The sequence below is a fragment of the Lepisosteus platostomus genome, chromosome 18, assembly GCF_059453375.1.
Source record: "Lepisosteus platostomus isolate fLepPlt1 chromosome 18, fLepPlt1.hap1, whole genome shotgun sequence".
Classification (NCBI taxonomy): domain Eukaryota; kingdom Metazoa; phylum Chordata; class Actinopteri; order Semionotiformes; family Lepisosteidae; genus Lepisosteus; species Lepisosteus platostomus.
In genome coordinates, this window is record NC_142628.1 from 12,529,121 (window position 1) to 12,545,463 (window position 16,343).

The 16,343-nt window shown below is 38.8% G+C and overlaps 2 protein-coding genes and 1 long non-coding RNA gene across 17 annotated transcripts in view; 1 reads left to right on the top strand and 2 right to left on the bottom strand.

The window, feature by feature from the left end:
• large2 (LARGE xylosyl- and glucuronyltransferase 2) overlaps positions 1-3,473 on the bottom strand; it is a 271,183-nt gene extending 267,710 nt beyond the window's left edge. For 7 of the 14 annotated variants that reach the window (XM_088612008.1, XM_088612006.1, XM_088612007.1 and 4 more), the window contains exon 1: positions 3,255-3,471. The gene's annotated coding sequence lies outside the window, so the exon portion shown is untranslated. Of the gene's footprint in view, positions 1-3,254 lie in introns of all 14 variants that reach the window. The other 7 variants (XM_088612017.1, XM_088612014.1, XM_088612013.1 and 4 more) reach the window with 2 other exon arrangements.
• Positions 3,474-6,169: 2,696 nt separating this feature from the next.
• Positions 6,170-15,931, top strand: pex16 (peroxisomal biogenesis factor 16). The gene is made up of 11 exons (XM_088610976.1): positions 6,170-6,401; positions 7,025-7,060; positions 7,679-7,755; positions 8,818-8,951; positions 9,892-9,992; positions 10,563-10,637; positions 11,501-11,650; positions 12,087-12,159; positions 12,407-12,526; positions 12,924-12,988; positions 14,418-15,931. Exons 1-11 carry the CDS (start codon positions 6,275-6,277, stop codon positions 14,474-14,476), a joined length of 1,017 nt encoding a protein of 338 aa, XP_088467102.1. The 5' UTR covers positions 6,170-6,274; the 3' UTR covers positions 14,477-15,931.
• LOC148645684 (uncharacterized) lies at positions 8,671-14,124 on the bottom strand. Of its 2 annotated transcripts, XR_015928056.1 has the most exons (5): positions 13,866-14,124; positions 12,052-12,102; positions 11,461-11,539; positions 9,586-9,633; positions 8,671-8,898 (listed from the first exon to the last, which is right to left on the bottom strand). It is a non-coding gene; the product is annotated as an uncharacterized LOC148645684 (long non-coding RNA). The 2 variants fall into 2 exon arrangements; XR_015928057.1 differs by lacking the exon at positions 9,586-9,633 and having other exon boundaries at positions 13,866-14,123.
• Positions 15,932-16,343: the final 412 nt, after the last annotated feature.

Genomic DNA, 16,343 nt, shown 5'->3' on the forward strand with positions numbered 1-16,343 from the left:
AACATTCGAGGTGCAGGCATTTTGTGCTGTAAAGAGGAGTGTCGAAACAGAAATGTAATTATCTCAGACTACAATGGCAAAAAGACACAAAGCCCACTCTTCACCCCCACACAATGCCAATAAACATTTAACACAGACAACCTCCTTGCGTCATTTTGTAACTGTCATCTACAGTGCCGAGCAAGAGCATGTTCATTTTTTCCCCCCCATTGTCCTTGATTAAAATAAGATTGTGTACTGTCAATCAGTTCAACTGTGTGAGCCTTTGAAGAAATGCAAACATTTGGGCAAAATCTTTGCTTGAATGAGTATTTCCTTCTCTTTCAGGGTACAACTTTGCTGCCTTGTTTTAGATCAAAATGCACACATTATCTCTGACCCCAATTTCAAACTCTGCAAAAGAGAGACCAATAAATTCTAAGCAATTCTCAGAGAGTGGGAAAGGAGATCATGATTTAAATAACTTATGTTGGATACAAAATCAATTTAAAATGGTATATTAACTTTTTTCTTTTAAATTTCTAACACCCAAAGAGAATATTAACCTCTCTTTGACTGTCTTGATTTTATTATCCATCATTTACTCATTGACATCTGTCAAATTGATAGAGCATTGCTTGACAGAAAGCAGAGCTGCTCCTGTACCTGAAAAACGTCACTTTACAGGTAGTGGAAATTTTGTTGCCCAGGGCAACCAGACTCTGTGCTTTAACGTTTAAAAAGGTTTTATTCATTTCAGAGCTAACAACAGACCGATTATGAAATAACTTAAGGGAAGCATTGGAGGAGCAATTATCGCCCCACAGGACAGCACAAATGGACTGGAAAAAAAGCTTTCAGTTACCTGCAAATTCTTCTCAAACTAAATCCAAATTCATTAATTTAGGCTTTTATCAGGTTTAATCGTTAAAACTCTGAGATGGGTGGAACTAGATCAAGTACATCCTAGAATATTCCCACAGCTACAACACGCAGTGCTCCACTGCTGCTTCAAAAACAGTACATCACAAATTCATTGCTTGTATGGCAACGCATTTACAATCACAAATCAACTGAGCAGAGAAATCCGAATTCAGCACAACCATGATTTTTGCGAAAACCCAGGAGGGAGCAAAATAAGATTTTCTATCTACTCAGACAGATCTGAAGATTTCTTCATCTGTCCCCAGAAACGTAGACATTAATTTAAACCCCGACTGTCAGTATTATTTAACCGTCTACCTACAACAGAGTTGCTTTTTTCACCCATCTCTGTTGATATTTAAAAGTGGAACCTCCACTACACAAGCATGACTTTTAAATTAAAAGGAACTTTGAGAGTATTACGAGGAAACATTCTGTAAACTGAAACTGTAAAGCTTCACTTTGGAAAATAGGCGAGACGTGATGCTGGTATAAAATTGTACCACGGATAACAGCTTTATTCTTCCAAAGGAAAGTTGTCTGAACACCTACATTGTTGGCTCAAACAGACGACGGGGGTAAATTTAAAATTCGACAGTACTTTACTATATAAGGAGAGGCAGCCAGACAACAGAGAGACGAGAACGCCTGCCAGGAAAGGGTCCAAGACTGATGTGTAATCGGCAGGCCATCACTGTAACCTCTAAGTCTTATTCTAAATAAATTGAGTTGGATTGTAAATGGATCATACAATACAACTCATTTAAAAACAGTACATTAACTATACATCAATACTTCGAAACCGTTTCTAAAACAAACATTTTCCATCCTTATTTAAAATAAACTCCAGACGGCGCAATTATTTTAAGTTAAACACGCCGGCTTAATTATGCTGTGCATGATTTTTCTTCCAGTTGAAATCCTAAACTAAAACAGGGAGTGTCATTTTCTACATATAACAACCAGGTTGCCGTGTCTAAAAAGAATGGGTCTATACTTAAAATGCTCTTGCTCACGATTCAGACAGACATGTTCTTCTAATGACTTAGAGTGAAATCCGTTGCTTTTACTAAATTGATTTTTCAGGTATGCAATTAACACCAATGGATTTATTTAAAATGGGTCAAAGGGCATTTCACTGTAAACGTGTACCATGAGATTTCTGTTTGATGCAACGGTGCAGCAATAAATTAACCCGTGTCTCGCAGCAGCCTAATTGTACAAAGTCGAATTTGCACAAACAACACGTACTGTACATGGAGCAGTTTTAATAAGTTAAACCATTCAGGAGAACCCAGATTTTATCGACACTTAATCGCAGAAGGCAGCTGCATCGAGATTTGAATTAATTTGGAGCGAGATAAGCAAAAGCTACTGCATGTGCCCGATAAATCACACTCAGTACCACAGGTGCAGCGGGTTTGATAAGAGAGAGCCCGACCTCCTAACACCAGTCCGAGATGCGCTGCTTTATGATACTCTAAGCAGTCAGGCAGTTATTCTAAGATATTACAGTACGCGGAAATGTTACAAAAGCACGTCATTCCTAGAGCAACCCTAATGTTTCCGTTCAGATAAACAATGCTACAATGTGTTAATAGCAATATCAATATTTTGATGCACCTCACATTGTCACAAAACATCTGTACAGAAGTAGAAGTCGCGCTCAGGATACTTCCTTATCTTGCCGAATCGTAACTCTCAGTCTACAAACTAAAGATGTGTTTATCATGAATTAATTTCTTCTTCGGCGAGTATGCCCCTTGGAAAAGTCATTTAAATGTACTACAATGTTAGTCTTTCTCGTGCGGGAGGCACAAATCTATGTAGTTCCTGTGTCTTTAAGCATGGAAAACGGCACGGCTATTATTTTAAAATGGTCTAAAATAAAGGGCTACATGCTAGCGTTGTCTCTGTACAGCATCGTTTGCGAAACCGTGCTTCCTAACTAAAACGTTCATACATTTTTTTAATTTGACTTTATACAAAAAACAGAGGGCAATGCTTCATTCTCTATACAAGTTTTATTTCTGATGTGTCCTACAACTAACTGGTGCTAAAGACGTTCAGTTGCGGTAACTAAAATAAAGGGATAAACGAAACAAAAAGTTTAACAATGAACAGTACCCCCCTTAAAACACTCACAGACACTTATTGACACTTTCCATGCATTCCCAATGAAATCTCCACAAGCAGGTAGAAATATACTGCTAGCACAGTAACGGGGTACCTAAATTTGCAGCTACTTCAAATAGAAGCTTTTTTTATCTAGCAAACCCCAGTCGTCGAGTCTAGCTTCAGTATTGACCTAAACGCACAAGTTTGCGGTTACTTTACACAGGTTCACGTACCTTAAGTCCCTTGCCTGGAGCGCATCGGCATTTCCAAGCGATCCTCCAAAATTCCAAGAAAAGCCCGTTTAAAAATTCCCGATTTAAATACCTTGCTTTCTTGCAAGAGTGCTTTCAGTTCTCCACTCAATCTGTTCTGCAATTGATTCAACGAACCTGCTTTATTCTGCGCCCATCGATTCCACCGGTTATCGACGCACTTGTGTGGGCAAACAGCAGCTGTTGCCTGCTCACACTCTCAGCCAATGGCTTCGGGAGCGTTTGGAAATGCTCTTAAATCTAAAAAAAATCGAAGCAAATCTGCGTGTTCGCTACAACCCCTAGTGTTTGTTAAATCCATCGGGCAGTAAAAATAACAACAACTCGTGAGTACAGAAACCTCTGTAATATCCACTTTACAGTTGATGTTATTCCAACAGCCCTTAGCACAAATTCACAATTCGCATCTCTGAACAAGTAGTGTCCTAATTAACTGATTTACTTTGCAAAGTACATTTTTCTTATTATATATACAACTAACACAGATTCACATGGTAGCAAATTTTCAGGCTGGCATATTCTACCTGAATACACAATATTCCATCTGTGTATCTGAGAGACATCTAAATGTCACCCTAATGGATATTAAAGCTTAGGAAATTGCTGAGTTTGACACTGAAAACAAACAAATCAGAATTAAGCTACCCGGAGGCTGTTTAACATTGGGGGCGGGAGGAATCAATTAATAACTTAATCAACTTTAAAAAGGCAATTGTTGTGAGACGCAGGGAAGTGGATTGAATGCAAAACAAAAGTTATAATGTTGTTTTTTCTGGAAAACAATACGAAACATAAAACAAATAAGTAAAAACAGCTATGTAGCTATATCATTGAAGTCGTTGTACTCTGTAACCAGATCTCATCAGCTATGAGAGGGTACTCAAGACTGTCTGCTCAGTACTGGGATGGAAGACCTCTACTGGAAACCAGGTTACTGCTGTAAGTGGTGTGAAGACAGGCAGGTAGTGTCATTCACTCTGACCACAATTTCCACCCAATGCCTCAGTATAGTGGCTGGGTACACTATCCTGTACCGAGGGCCTTCCTTCTGATTAGACATTAAATCAAGGCCCTGATTATCAGGTCATTAAAGATCCCACGGCCCTGTTCTTTAGAGTCCTGGCAAAATGCCACTGTTGCACTTTGCTTGTGTAATCTGTCAATTCCCCCCTTCCTTACACTGGTGAAATAGTTTCTCACCTCTCCAGCTTCTCCAGGTTGCGCAGTGGAGCTGCTGGCACAGAACGGTTCCCTTGTGTCACCCAGGCAGTGGCTGCACTTCAGCAGAGGATGAAGTGGGTTCCCTCAATACGAGAAATTACCTTCATATTATTCTTAAAAATCTACAGTGTCAATGGGCTGTTTTCACAGTTTTGGTTCTCTATAAACAAGCAGTTATCACCAATGAAGAAGTGGCTAGACAGTGTTGTCAAACTAGACCTTGTGCTTAACCCAGTGCATCAGTTTTGCATAAGTATATACTATGGAAAAATATTCCATTGAGTCTGGAAAGGGAAGAAAATCAGGGAGCAATTCTCAGAATGAATCCAGAAATATTCAGATTCTTTAGGATTCAGGCAGGCATTGTTGAACACTAAGGCATAGATGAGTTTTTTTTTCTTTCGAGTATAAAATTATTCAGAGATGCAATGCTGTTTTATGTTTAAATCTCAGTAGATATCAAAACATGACCCCTGCAGTCGTAGCTGTATATTGTAAAACTGCAAAGTAATTGGAACAGGCTAGCAAAACCTAAACTGCTTATCCAGCAATCTGATCATCTTAAAAATGCTTGCCGATTGTCCTAAAATATACAGAAATGCGAGATCTATAATTTAGGATTTATAAAAGCAGATTTCGGAAGATCATCTGAAAAATCGTTTCTAAAAATGACATCTCTGCAAATAGTTAAGAGAGCTCCTGGGGTTACCAGTCTTAAATCTGATATCAGAACAAATCCTGTTTGGCAACCACTGAATATCAGTAAGACGAGAAAGGAAATTTCGGTAAAAATGCCTTTGTAGCACATGATTCTTCATAATGACCCTGATGCCTGCGGTGCTTGAGGCGGACATTTAAAAATAGCGACAGCTGCCATCGTGAATACTGGATGGTTTACGTTTTAGTAAGGGATCCTTCAAACATAACATAGGAAATCACTCATTCTTTTTTGAATAATACCTCTTGTTTTGACCTCCACACTACAGTGCAGGCTTCTAGTCTGAGCTTTTTGTAGCGGTGTAAAACGTTTCAGTCCTGGATGGTAATATGACACCTGTACTTACTGTATGTCTTAAAATACAAAGAAATAAATCGACTGTAACGTTGGTTAGCATTGTTTCATATAATGTTTCAGACAGATCAATACTTGTTGTGAACTCCGGCAATAAAATTTAGTAACCTTTACAATGTTTCTGAATGAAAACAGACATATAGTTCGTTCCTAAGTGGAAAGGGGCAATAATTAGTTTTGGAACAGGTAAAACAAAATAAAAATCAATCTATTAAATAAATTGTGCTTAAAGAATCATAATGGGAATGACTTTTCTCTGTGTAGAAAAGCCTTATACTCCTCACTTCATCGTAATGGATGAACTAACGGAGGATTTGCTGTCATGCAGTTGTGCGTTTAATAACGTTTTAATAATGTAAAAATTAAATACAATATAATTTAAATATTTTAATCATAGATTTAAAAAAAACTTTAAAAACCGACCTTGTGTTTAAACTTTTAGGTACATGTCAGGAAGGATAACATTTAAAGCGACCCTTCGAACAGAACTGTTTTTCATAAATGTGAATTGGATCAATAAGGGATTGACGAAAACTGAACAACCTGTCTCTTTAAAGGAATAAAGCGCACGGGAAGAAGAGAGCGGTTTGGCCCGGAAATAAACCTTGAACGCGGAAGTGTCATCTTTGTCGGTGGGTTGCAGTGTTTTGTTTTGAAATCTTCTGGAGAAAGTGACAGAACCGATACCATGTCGACACCGTACAAGGAAAAACTAGTCCGGCTTTTTCAGCAGTACCAGGACTACGTTACCAAGAACCCAGCAGCCACGGCCCAGCTGGAGAGCGGAGTAAGAACACTGTCTTACCTCATCGCAGGTAAGTATCAACTGCAACCGAAACCTCTTTTTTGAGAAAAAATGCAAGATGGAAAAAATACTGTATTGCGGTTTTTCTGGTACTTTAGTGGGGTTTATTTAATTATTAATTATGCCTTGACACAGAGCTTCTTTTTAATGTTGTAGCTCATTGAGTCACGTTGAGTTAAGACATTGCACCTGATAGTGATAAACTGACCTTTCTGTTAATCTATGCAGCAGAATGCCTTTAACGAACATTTTGTACTGCTATCTAGTTTTCTAAACTGTTTAACGTCATTGCAACCTTGGCAGCGCTGGGTGTCAACTGATTTTCTGAAATCAGGAAATGAAGTGTGTTCTTGCTTTCTTAAAATCATTTTAAAGACCATGCCCAATGAAGCCCAGCGCAGGTAGCTTGATTGAAGTACTTCTTTATCACTACTACAAGTCACGATACTCGGTTCTCGCTCTTGTGACACAAGCAAGCCAGTGAGTGTGCTGATCAGTGGGTAGAAGTTAACGCTTTCTGAACTCCTTGGGTGCCCAGAACCATGCAAGGCACTATGTTAAAAACAAAATCTGTGCATTAATTAAATGCGTTCACGTTGAACCTCTCACTTCAATCCAATTCTTGTTTTTCAGGCCGGTTTGCAGATTCTCATGAGCTCTCGGAACTGGGTAAGCGTGACAAGAGAAAAAGATGTATTGGTTCCTGCACAGATACGTTTCTGAAGCAACGTGTTTAAGGGCAAAATGGTATAAATGTTGTACTGAAGACACCTGACTGTTAGTTACTGATGTTGGGAAATAGGTATTATCTGTTGTTTTATGCTCATTGTAAAATCTGACGTCCAAATCTGGCCACAGTTATTCTCACGTCTTGTACATACAGGTATGTGGTTTCTTATTCTTTAATGAGTGTGAACACGGTTCATAAATACTTTGTAATACATAAATACCAGTGGGTTTGCATTGTTAAATGAGCTTCTTGTGTGCCTACAAGTTGTGTATGACATCAGTAGGACAACAGTACTTTGCTATAAGCATAAAAAATACTCTACACAATTCCAGCAGTATTAAAAATTGAACAGGGCTGAAAATGAGCTGAGTAAATTCTGTGTAAAATTGGTTGTGTTGGTGGTATTGTTCCATTCTTTTCCAAGATGTGAAGGAGATTGTTTTAAATGTATGCATGTAGCTAGTTTCAGAATCATTTTCAGTTTATCACATCTTGTCATTTGCTGTGAGGTTGTTTTGAAAGGATGTCTGGTAAAAGCCTTGTTTTTGACCCTACAGTGTACTCCGCCTCTAACCTGCTAGTGCTGCTGAATGATGGAATACTTCGTAAGGGCCTTACTCGAACTCTTCCCGTGGTGAGTATATTACTTTTGAAATTTGATTGCATTACCAAATCTTATTCCCAGGACCTTTTACCTGTAACAGTAATTAATAAATATTAGCAATATACTGTAATGATTTATGTGCATACGGTATATGTAGTTCACACGTCCAAATATGTATCTCCTGTATCTGCTCTGCTGCAGAAATCACTTACTGACACAAACTGCAGTAACACTTTACTGAATGTCATGAATATTCTAGCTCATAAGTTACATAAGCTACACACTACTTAAAGGTTAGCTGTCTTTCACACCCACATAATGTAGCTTGCACTTTCAGAGACTCAGTTGAAATATTCAGATGATAGAGTCTAGTGTTGTAACAGGCTGTCCAAAACAATCACTGGACAGAGCTGGACAGCGATACCCAACTCAGCGTCATTTATAAAAAAAGGCAGTAAAGGTCAGTTCCCAGGTAAGACATTGGACACTCTTCACAAGAGACATGAGGAATTCTTGTATAAGATTACGCTAGATGGGAAAAATGTGATGTGACTTTCCCGCAGTGACTAAAGGAAAACGCCTACCTTTTTCTTCCTCAACTGATCTTGCGTGACTTTCCTAACCAAACAACACTGCCCCCTTGTTTCTATTTGCGGTATCACTTATTTGGACTCGACCTGTTTTCTGCAGTGTCGAGTTATATGAGATTTTTAGCTGAGAACTACGATATATGCAAGGAAATGAACCCGACTTAAGAATTCCATTGTACTACTATTAGCAGAACAGTTTTTTTTTTCAATTGTCATTTCTTTAAGGGAATGTGTACCTTTTCCCCGGGCTGTTTTATTGCCATACACTGTTGTTTCATGAACATGTGAGATAAAGGTTCTTCTTGGAATGAAATGGGTTACAGATGTTGTAGATAATGTGATGTGAAGTTAATAGTTATTCTCATATTGATCTTTATTTTTTGTCAACCATTGGCAACAAACTGCCCATTTGGTTCCTTTACTAAGGGAATGGTGCAGTTCTCCTACACAAGCACGCTGTGTTTTCAGACGGAGTCCGCTGACCGTCTGTGCTCTGTTCCAGTCTCTCTCCCAGCAGAGGCTCCTCACCTGGCTGACAGTTCTGGAGTATGTGGAGGTCTTTACAGAGATGGGAGCTGCCAAGCTGTGGGGAGAAGGCGGACGCTGGGCTGTTATTGTTCTCATACAGATCGCTAAGTAATGTTTACTCAAAATAACCTATATTTCTAGCATCATCATCCCTAGACGCATAGCTACATTAATTTATAGTTACAAGATGGATGTGGAAAGCAAATTTGTATTGCTTAATATTGGCCTGTTGGGAGTAAATCGTTGTTAATTGTGAGTCGTCTCGGTGTCAGTTTCCACTAGCAAAGCAGGTACATGAGAATTCTTTACCAGAAACTAAACTCCTTATTGAAACTATCGCATGAAATCTGTTTGGACTTTTTTTCAAAGAAGCAGCACTGTAACTAGGCCATTTTGATTCAGCGTGTAGAGTAGAGCCACTTTTAAGCACAAGCAGAACTCAGCAGTGAAAAACAAAGCGTGGAACATTAATCTCCACTCCCACCCGAGCCCCTCAGAAACAAGATCTCACGCTTCCATCACTCCTGGTTGGGAGGACAGAAAATACAAAAGGCAAAAGGAGTATTCAGAGCCCATGGAGCATATATTGAAAATAAATTTAAATTGCTTTTCAGGAGTATATCTTCTCATTTTGCTGCACCCTTTACTGCAGTTTTGGCTTTTTAACAAAGACCGAGACAGGAAACCAGCCTTACGTGACTGACCACTTGCCGCCAAAGCCCTGTGACATTGTTTGGTTTACCTCCACAGGTGCATTCCTGATGGTTCTCTTTTTAGTCTTTTTCGGGACCTTGAATATTAAAGAAAATCGTAGCTGTAAATCAGAACATTTTTTCTAGAAGTTTACTTGTTGAGTTAGTTAATCAGACAGCCACTCTCTGGGTATTTGTGAATGTTGTGCTAGTGTAATAGCCATTAAGCAATCCTTGTGAATTCTAACCAAGTTCTCTAAGGTGTCAGAGCTTTGCCAAGCTGATTTCTGAAAAATGTATACAGTAGATTGTAGTGACACTAGGTCACAGGAGTATGTCTCCCTTTCTCCCCTCAGGGCGATCCTGCGAATTCTGCTTCTTTTTTGGTACAAGTCAGGAATACAGACGTCTCCTCCAATCATTCCTCTGGACAGGGAGACGCAACTGTGTAACAGAGGTCCGAAAGTATTCTGCAGTGGAGAGTAACACTGACACTGTAGTCTGTATTAAGCATTTCCATCAAGTTAGTCAAGCAGAATACTATTCGTTAATTTGTATTCTGTTTTGGGTAAGACCATAGGAAAAAATAAAAAAATGGAACATTTTAAATACGTGGTAGAGGACTGAATCTCTTTTAGATTTCTGCAGGTCTCTGTTTTGTGAAGTATAATTTTAAGTAAGGCATTCTAAAGGATATGTTTTCTTTCATATATTTAGTATAGAGTTGTGCAGCACCCAGATTTTCTAAGATGACATGATCTGTTGTAAAACTTATTTCCAGTAATGTAAATCTTAATTCTAGAGGGACAAGCTAGGAGCTGTTAGAGATTATTAACACTGCATTATACAGTAATGAGGAACTTCTTGCCTCACAACTTTTGAGGCCAGTTTTCCATTGGTAGTTTTTGCATTGTGATAGTTATTTTTTATGGTCACTTTTGTAGCCAGACACCTCATATTTAAAGTGGTTTCATGTTTTGTAATTAAGATTATATGGCTAATTTATTTTACTCGTTTCTTTCTGCAGAAAATGAATGCACGCAGGTGGACTCCTCATTTGTTGGCCAGCGATCTGGAAGGATCATGAGGTCATTGAGTAGCAGTAAGCATTGCTGCTATTTTCTCTAGTGCTATATGGGCATTTTTTCATAACCTACCATTGTCTTATATGAATAATTTCAAAATGAAAGTTTCTGTAAAGCTTTAGCTGTCTATTCAGTACTCTTGATAAATGGGCATGCATATTGCTTGAATAGCATTTATACTATCAACACAAACGTACAGTAGTGGAACTGACAAAGGATTTTTCCTCTAGTCCTTATGAGTAATCTTAATGAGCAACACCTTTATATGATGATTAACTATATTTAAATGAGCTTTTTAAGCATGGTGGCACATTAAAAATATAAAGTTTCAGGTAGTCCTGCAAATGATCCTGCTAGCTATCATTTTACAAATTAAGTGTCAGTTTGTGAAGTCTTCATTTTAACTTGAACATTTCAGTGTGGGTAGAGAAATTTGCCATTATTTTTAATTGTCTGTCTGAATCCAGTGGGTGCAGAAATCATTCTTTTTCCTAATTATGTTGGTTTGCCTCAATCTGTTTATCTGCGAGTCTCTGGGATAGGCAGCTCCAGAGCTCGAGGATTAGAGTCCTGCAGGTTTTACTGGTATTTTTTGATTAGCAAAGAATTAAGAGATAAAAACAATTTATGATTTGACTAATTCGATTTCTTAATCAAATAACGAGTGCACGCTCTCAGGCCTAGGGGACTTGAGTTGCCAGTCTGTGATCTGTGTAAACCAGAATTTTCTGTCTTCCAGAACATTCAGCAGTTTGTAGTTGTTGCATTGCAAACTCAGGGGTTTGCTTCTGTTACAGGATATTCTAGTAACACAGTAGCCAGCAGCTCAGGATTGAGTACCTGCGACCTTCATGGTATGACTGCTGTTCTCGTGTTCCAGCCCCATGTTTCCAGTCCAGACTCTGGGGAGCTCCTCGGCCTGAGGACAGACGAGGGAGGCCAGAAGATGAATTAAATCGCATCCCGACTCCACTGGGCCTGCAGGAGACTATAGCCGAGACCCTGTACATCACACGTCCGCTTGTCCACTGTATCCTACTCCCTGAAACCTACAGTACATTAATTTAGGTCTCTTTGCCACCTCCACGTTCAGTGTAAATTATTCTATCTTATACAGTATGTGAAAATGAGCAGACCCATTTCCTAAATAGTCCCATGAATTAGAACATGTTGCTTTACAAAATATTCATTTTTTCTTTAATTTTCTATTTATTGCTTGTGTGGAATATTAAAGCTGTTGTTAAATTAAGACAAACATTCTCTTGAGTTTTAGTTTTTCAAGATTTGAAAGCTCCGGTGGTCTGCTTTCATATACACAACATTATCAAAACTACAGGGGGGCCATCGTGTTGTCACAGTTTTGCACACTGCTTCATGTATTGCATATCCTTCACCTGCATTCCTAGTGCTTGCAGATAACAGTGTCCATACCTCAGGCATTCCCTCCTTAACTCCTCTTCCTGTAGTACTGTGCCTGGGAATCTGTGGAACAAGGTCATGGAAACCATGGCTCATTTCTGGGATTCTGGACATAACAAGGTAAAAGTGCTCCAGAAAGACTGACTAAAGCTGAATCGCGTATGATACAATTTCAGACATAAATAGGACACGGATGCATTTTACTTCATTTTGGATTGTACCATAGGAATTTTTTCCATGCAAGTCCTGAAACATTATTTAGGAAAATGTTGTATTTTGTATCATTAAATGCCTAGGAGATGGATCTTTGTATTTTTTGTGTTGATTCATGTATCTGCATCTGCATGTTTCATTTTGACTTCTCCAGTTTCGGTTTAATGAACGACATGAAGTCACTGAATCGCCGAGAACAGACTGAGATGAGGCGCAGAGCCTTCTTCCTCCTTTACTACCTGCTGCGATCCCCCTTCTACGACCGATATTCAGAGTAAGAGCTGTTAATCAAATTCAGGGAACAGAGTGTGGTTTTCTTGGGTCAAGAACTGAAGATTAATTGAGCGACACAGCGGCTACAATGATGGCAAATTCAATAATGAGGTTTATGGAAAGTAGCTAGAATTGGCATATAATTGGAGCTCTGTGTTCCGTGAAGAAAGGGGCACTCTTTTTAGCAGTTCATTGTCTCCCTCTTCAAACGACTGGAGAAAAAACATATTTTTGTAAAGTTTAAAAAAAAAAACATTTTTTGTAATAACAGAACTGCATGCTTAATTTTGGGAACTAAGGGAAATCTGCCGACTTGCAAAAACACACAGCCCCAAACTTTCACAAGTTCAAAATCTTGAAAATGCTAATCCATGCAATTTTTTATTTTTTGCTTTTAGGACAAAAATCTTGTTTTTGCTCCGATTATTAGCTGACTATGTGCCAGGTGTTGGATTAGTTGCACGTAAGTATAATGATCTTTTGAGTGCCAGAGTTACGTGTTTTTTTTTAAACTTGGAGCCCTCAATTATTTTTCATTGCATACTCTCAACGTGACTTGGCTTTACACCTATAACACCTTTCCTGCACAGGGAAATTGTGCCCCTACACCTGTGCTCCTAGAACAGCAGTTTCTTGGAATTATTAACTTTTTTAATTTAGAATTGCTCATCCTTTTTATTAAAACCGGTCCAATTATAGTGAATCTCAGATTGCGGTTCTCGTGTCTGTGCGTGACTGCAGACAGGGAAAACAAGGAAGGGGAAGTGAAAAAGGAGTAAGCAGACTCCTCAGAGCTTGCCCACCTTCAGGCCTCTGACCTTGCAGTGAGTCACAGGCACCACAACCGAGGAACCGGAGGTTCAGCGGTGATTGGAGGAGAAAAGCGTTTTCTTTATCAACTGCATCACAGGCCTGCAAGCCTGTGTCAAGCCTGCAGGTGTCACTCAGTGTCAGGGCCGACTCATGAGCACTGCCGCTTGGCTAATCCCAGTCCCAGCTGATGACGTAACCCGGCTCGAAGCCATGATCATAGAGCTCGGCCAAGAAGCCTTACTGGCTCAGCCGCTAAGGAGTCCTGAGTCACTTACTTTTTGACATGTCACAGGCATGTCTGGCATATGGCGCCTCTCTTGCTGAGCTTGCATGTATTGCAGAGCGGCATTGAAAATTGCAGGAGTGTTGTTACTGGTGAAAGCCAAAAGGGCCCTGGCTGTATTAGCACTGACCGGACCCCTTGTGTGATGTGTTTCCGTTTGGATGATACTAAATTCATTATACACAAAAATGTCTCCTGCTAGACAGTTTCAGGTTATGAATTAAAATCGCTAATATAGACATACTGGTAGGTAAATTGGCCTCTGGGAAAACTGGCATCCCATCCAGAGAATATCCTGCCTTTCCCCCATTGCTTCCTGGGATAGGCTCTGGCTCCCCCATGACCCTGCATTGGATAAAGCAGATAGAAAATGGATATTTTGTATTATTTAATATTAGTGTAATTTGTGCTCTGTTTATTTGTGTAGTATTTAGCACTGCCTAAACACAGTCTATCTAATATAGCATTATTCTGGTGTGCTAACTAGACTAGATACGTCTTACAACATTTTTGTTTATTTTGGTAAATCGGCTTTAACAGGATTTGAACATGATTTAAATTCACGTCAACCTTAAAATGTAAGTTACTTTGTGATAAAGTGTTAGTTTTGCTTATTAAAATGCATCTAGAAAAAAGAATCTTGCCCGTGAAGGTCTGTAGATTAATCTGATAGGAGTGGAGAAATAATTGGATGGTACTGGCTTCATTCCTGCCAAGAAACATTGGGGAAAAAATACATGTCAAAATGCTTTTTCAAAACTTAAGACATTGTTTTTCTCATTTCTGGCTTTCACAGGTCCCCTGATGGAATATTTACCTGTTTGGCAGAAGGTTTATTTTTACAACTGGGGATGAAATCCTTGCTGTGGGGACTTTCAGGAACCACATTTTAAATGCTGGGGCTATGCAGGAGAACTGGGAGCGAGTGGAACTGAGCGCACTGGAACTCAGTAAATTAGTGCCAGTCTTAAAAAAAAAAATCATCACAAGATCTGATGAGGACATCTGTTGTTAATGAATGTAAAATAAGCTGTGGAAACATTTTTCTGTTTTTAATTCTTTATAAGGAATTTACTTTTTCAAAACAGTTTTGTTTTTCTTTTTTGGGATAATTGTTATATTGTTTTTGTTAAATCTGTTTGTTTTTAATTCATCTTTCAAACTCTTAAAAACGTGTGAAGTGTGAATTACCTTATTTTATGGGATGTTTATTAAGAAGAGTCCTTAGATCCTCCATGACAGCTTGTCTGAACCTTTACCTTTCTGTTCATTTCTAACCAGCTACACATGAAACCCATCTGCAGTATCCTCTCTTTTGGTTTTCCCCCTTATAGAGATCTGTGGTTGGCCTTCAAAGTAACTTTTGTAAAAGAACATTTAACATGGACACTGTACCCTTAAAATTTGGGGGGTTTCTCATAAATGTTATTTACATAAACTATATTTGCATACAGTTAAAAATGCAATCATTGAGTAAAAGATCAAACACTCAATTTTTCTCACAAGAATAACTAGATGAGCTGGCATTACTTTAGATGAAAAGAATTTAGGATCCATTACATTTAATATTGGGTGTTGCATCCTCTTTGTTTTAATGCCAGTTAATGTAGTGGTCATTTGTGTAATCCATGGTTGTATTATTGCGAATTAAATATGTCATGTATTGGAAGTGTGCTATTAAGAATTCCAATTTCTATCTGGAAAAGTCATTTCTAAGGGGATATTTCTATGGTGTTTTTAGGGCTAATAAGTGCCAGCTGGAAATGTATAGAAATTGCATTATTTTTCACTGTGTGAAAAGTATGTAATTGCTTTTGTTAATGCCAATTACAGAGAATAAAAAAAATGTATACATAAGAGTTATATGGAAAGTTCAAAGTGGGTTGCTTGGCAATTAGCACTGCATCCTAGATCTTGGGTCCTGGGTTCGATTGTGGCTGGGACGCTTCCTGTGTGAACTTTGCATGTTCTCCAGTGGATGCTCCAGTTTCCACCTAGGGCCCAAAGACTTTGTGGGAAGGCTGCCTGGTGGCTCTTAATTCTCCCTGTGAGTTTGCCTCTATGTCCTGGAATGGGCTGGTGTCCGACTCCCACTTTGTTCCTTATGCTTCTGGGATAGGCTACTGGCTGCGGTCACCGACACTGGAAAGAATCGGCATTCTGATGATGTTTGAAAGGAAGTTAAGTTTTTATTATTATTCTGGAAGCCTGCAGGGATCTGCAAGTACCAGAATCTGGGGGGGGGGGGGGGGAGAAGTAATTTATATACACTCTTGGGATGCTTTCAATAAATCTCTCTTAAGAACAAGAGTAATGGTTTGCATCGTTTTTCTCCCATATTGTTTTAGGAACCTGGACTTTATGAACCTGGAATTTCTCAAAAGCAGTACCGCTTGAAGTAGCTGGTGGTCCTCAGAACAACAACCCATGACTAAGATGAATACCATTTTACCAAAGCTGTAAATCATTTTGCAATTTAGTTCAATGCACGGTATGTTGGAGATTAATATTTTCTCTCTCCAACAACAAACAAGAGCTTGATATCCTACTAATACGTCTCATTTTGCAACAAAAGCCTAAAGTTTGCCTTCTGTGATTAATCTTTTTCTACATCCTTAAAGGTGGGTGACCTAGTAAGTAGTACAGTAAGTAGCATTTCTTCTTTGCTTAATTTCAGCACTGGGTACTTGAATAATTTCTGAACAGTTGTTACCTGCAACTG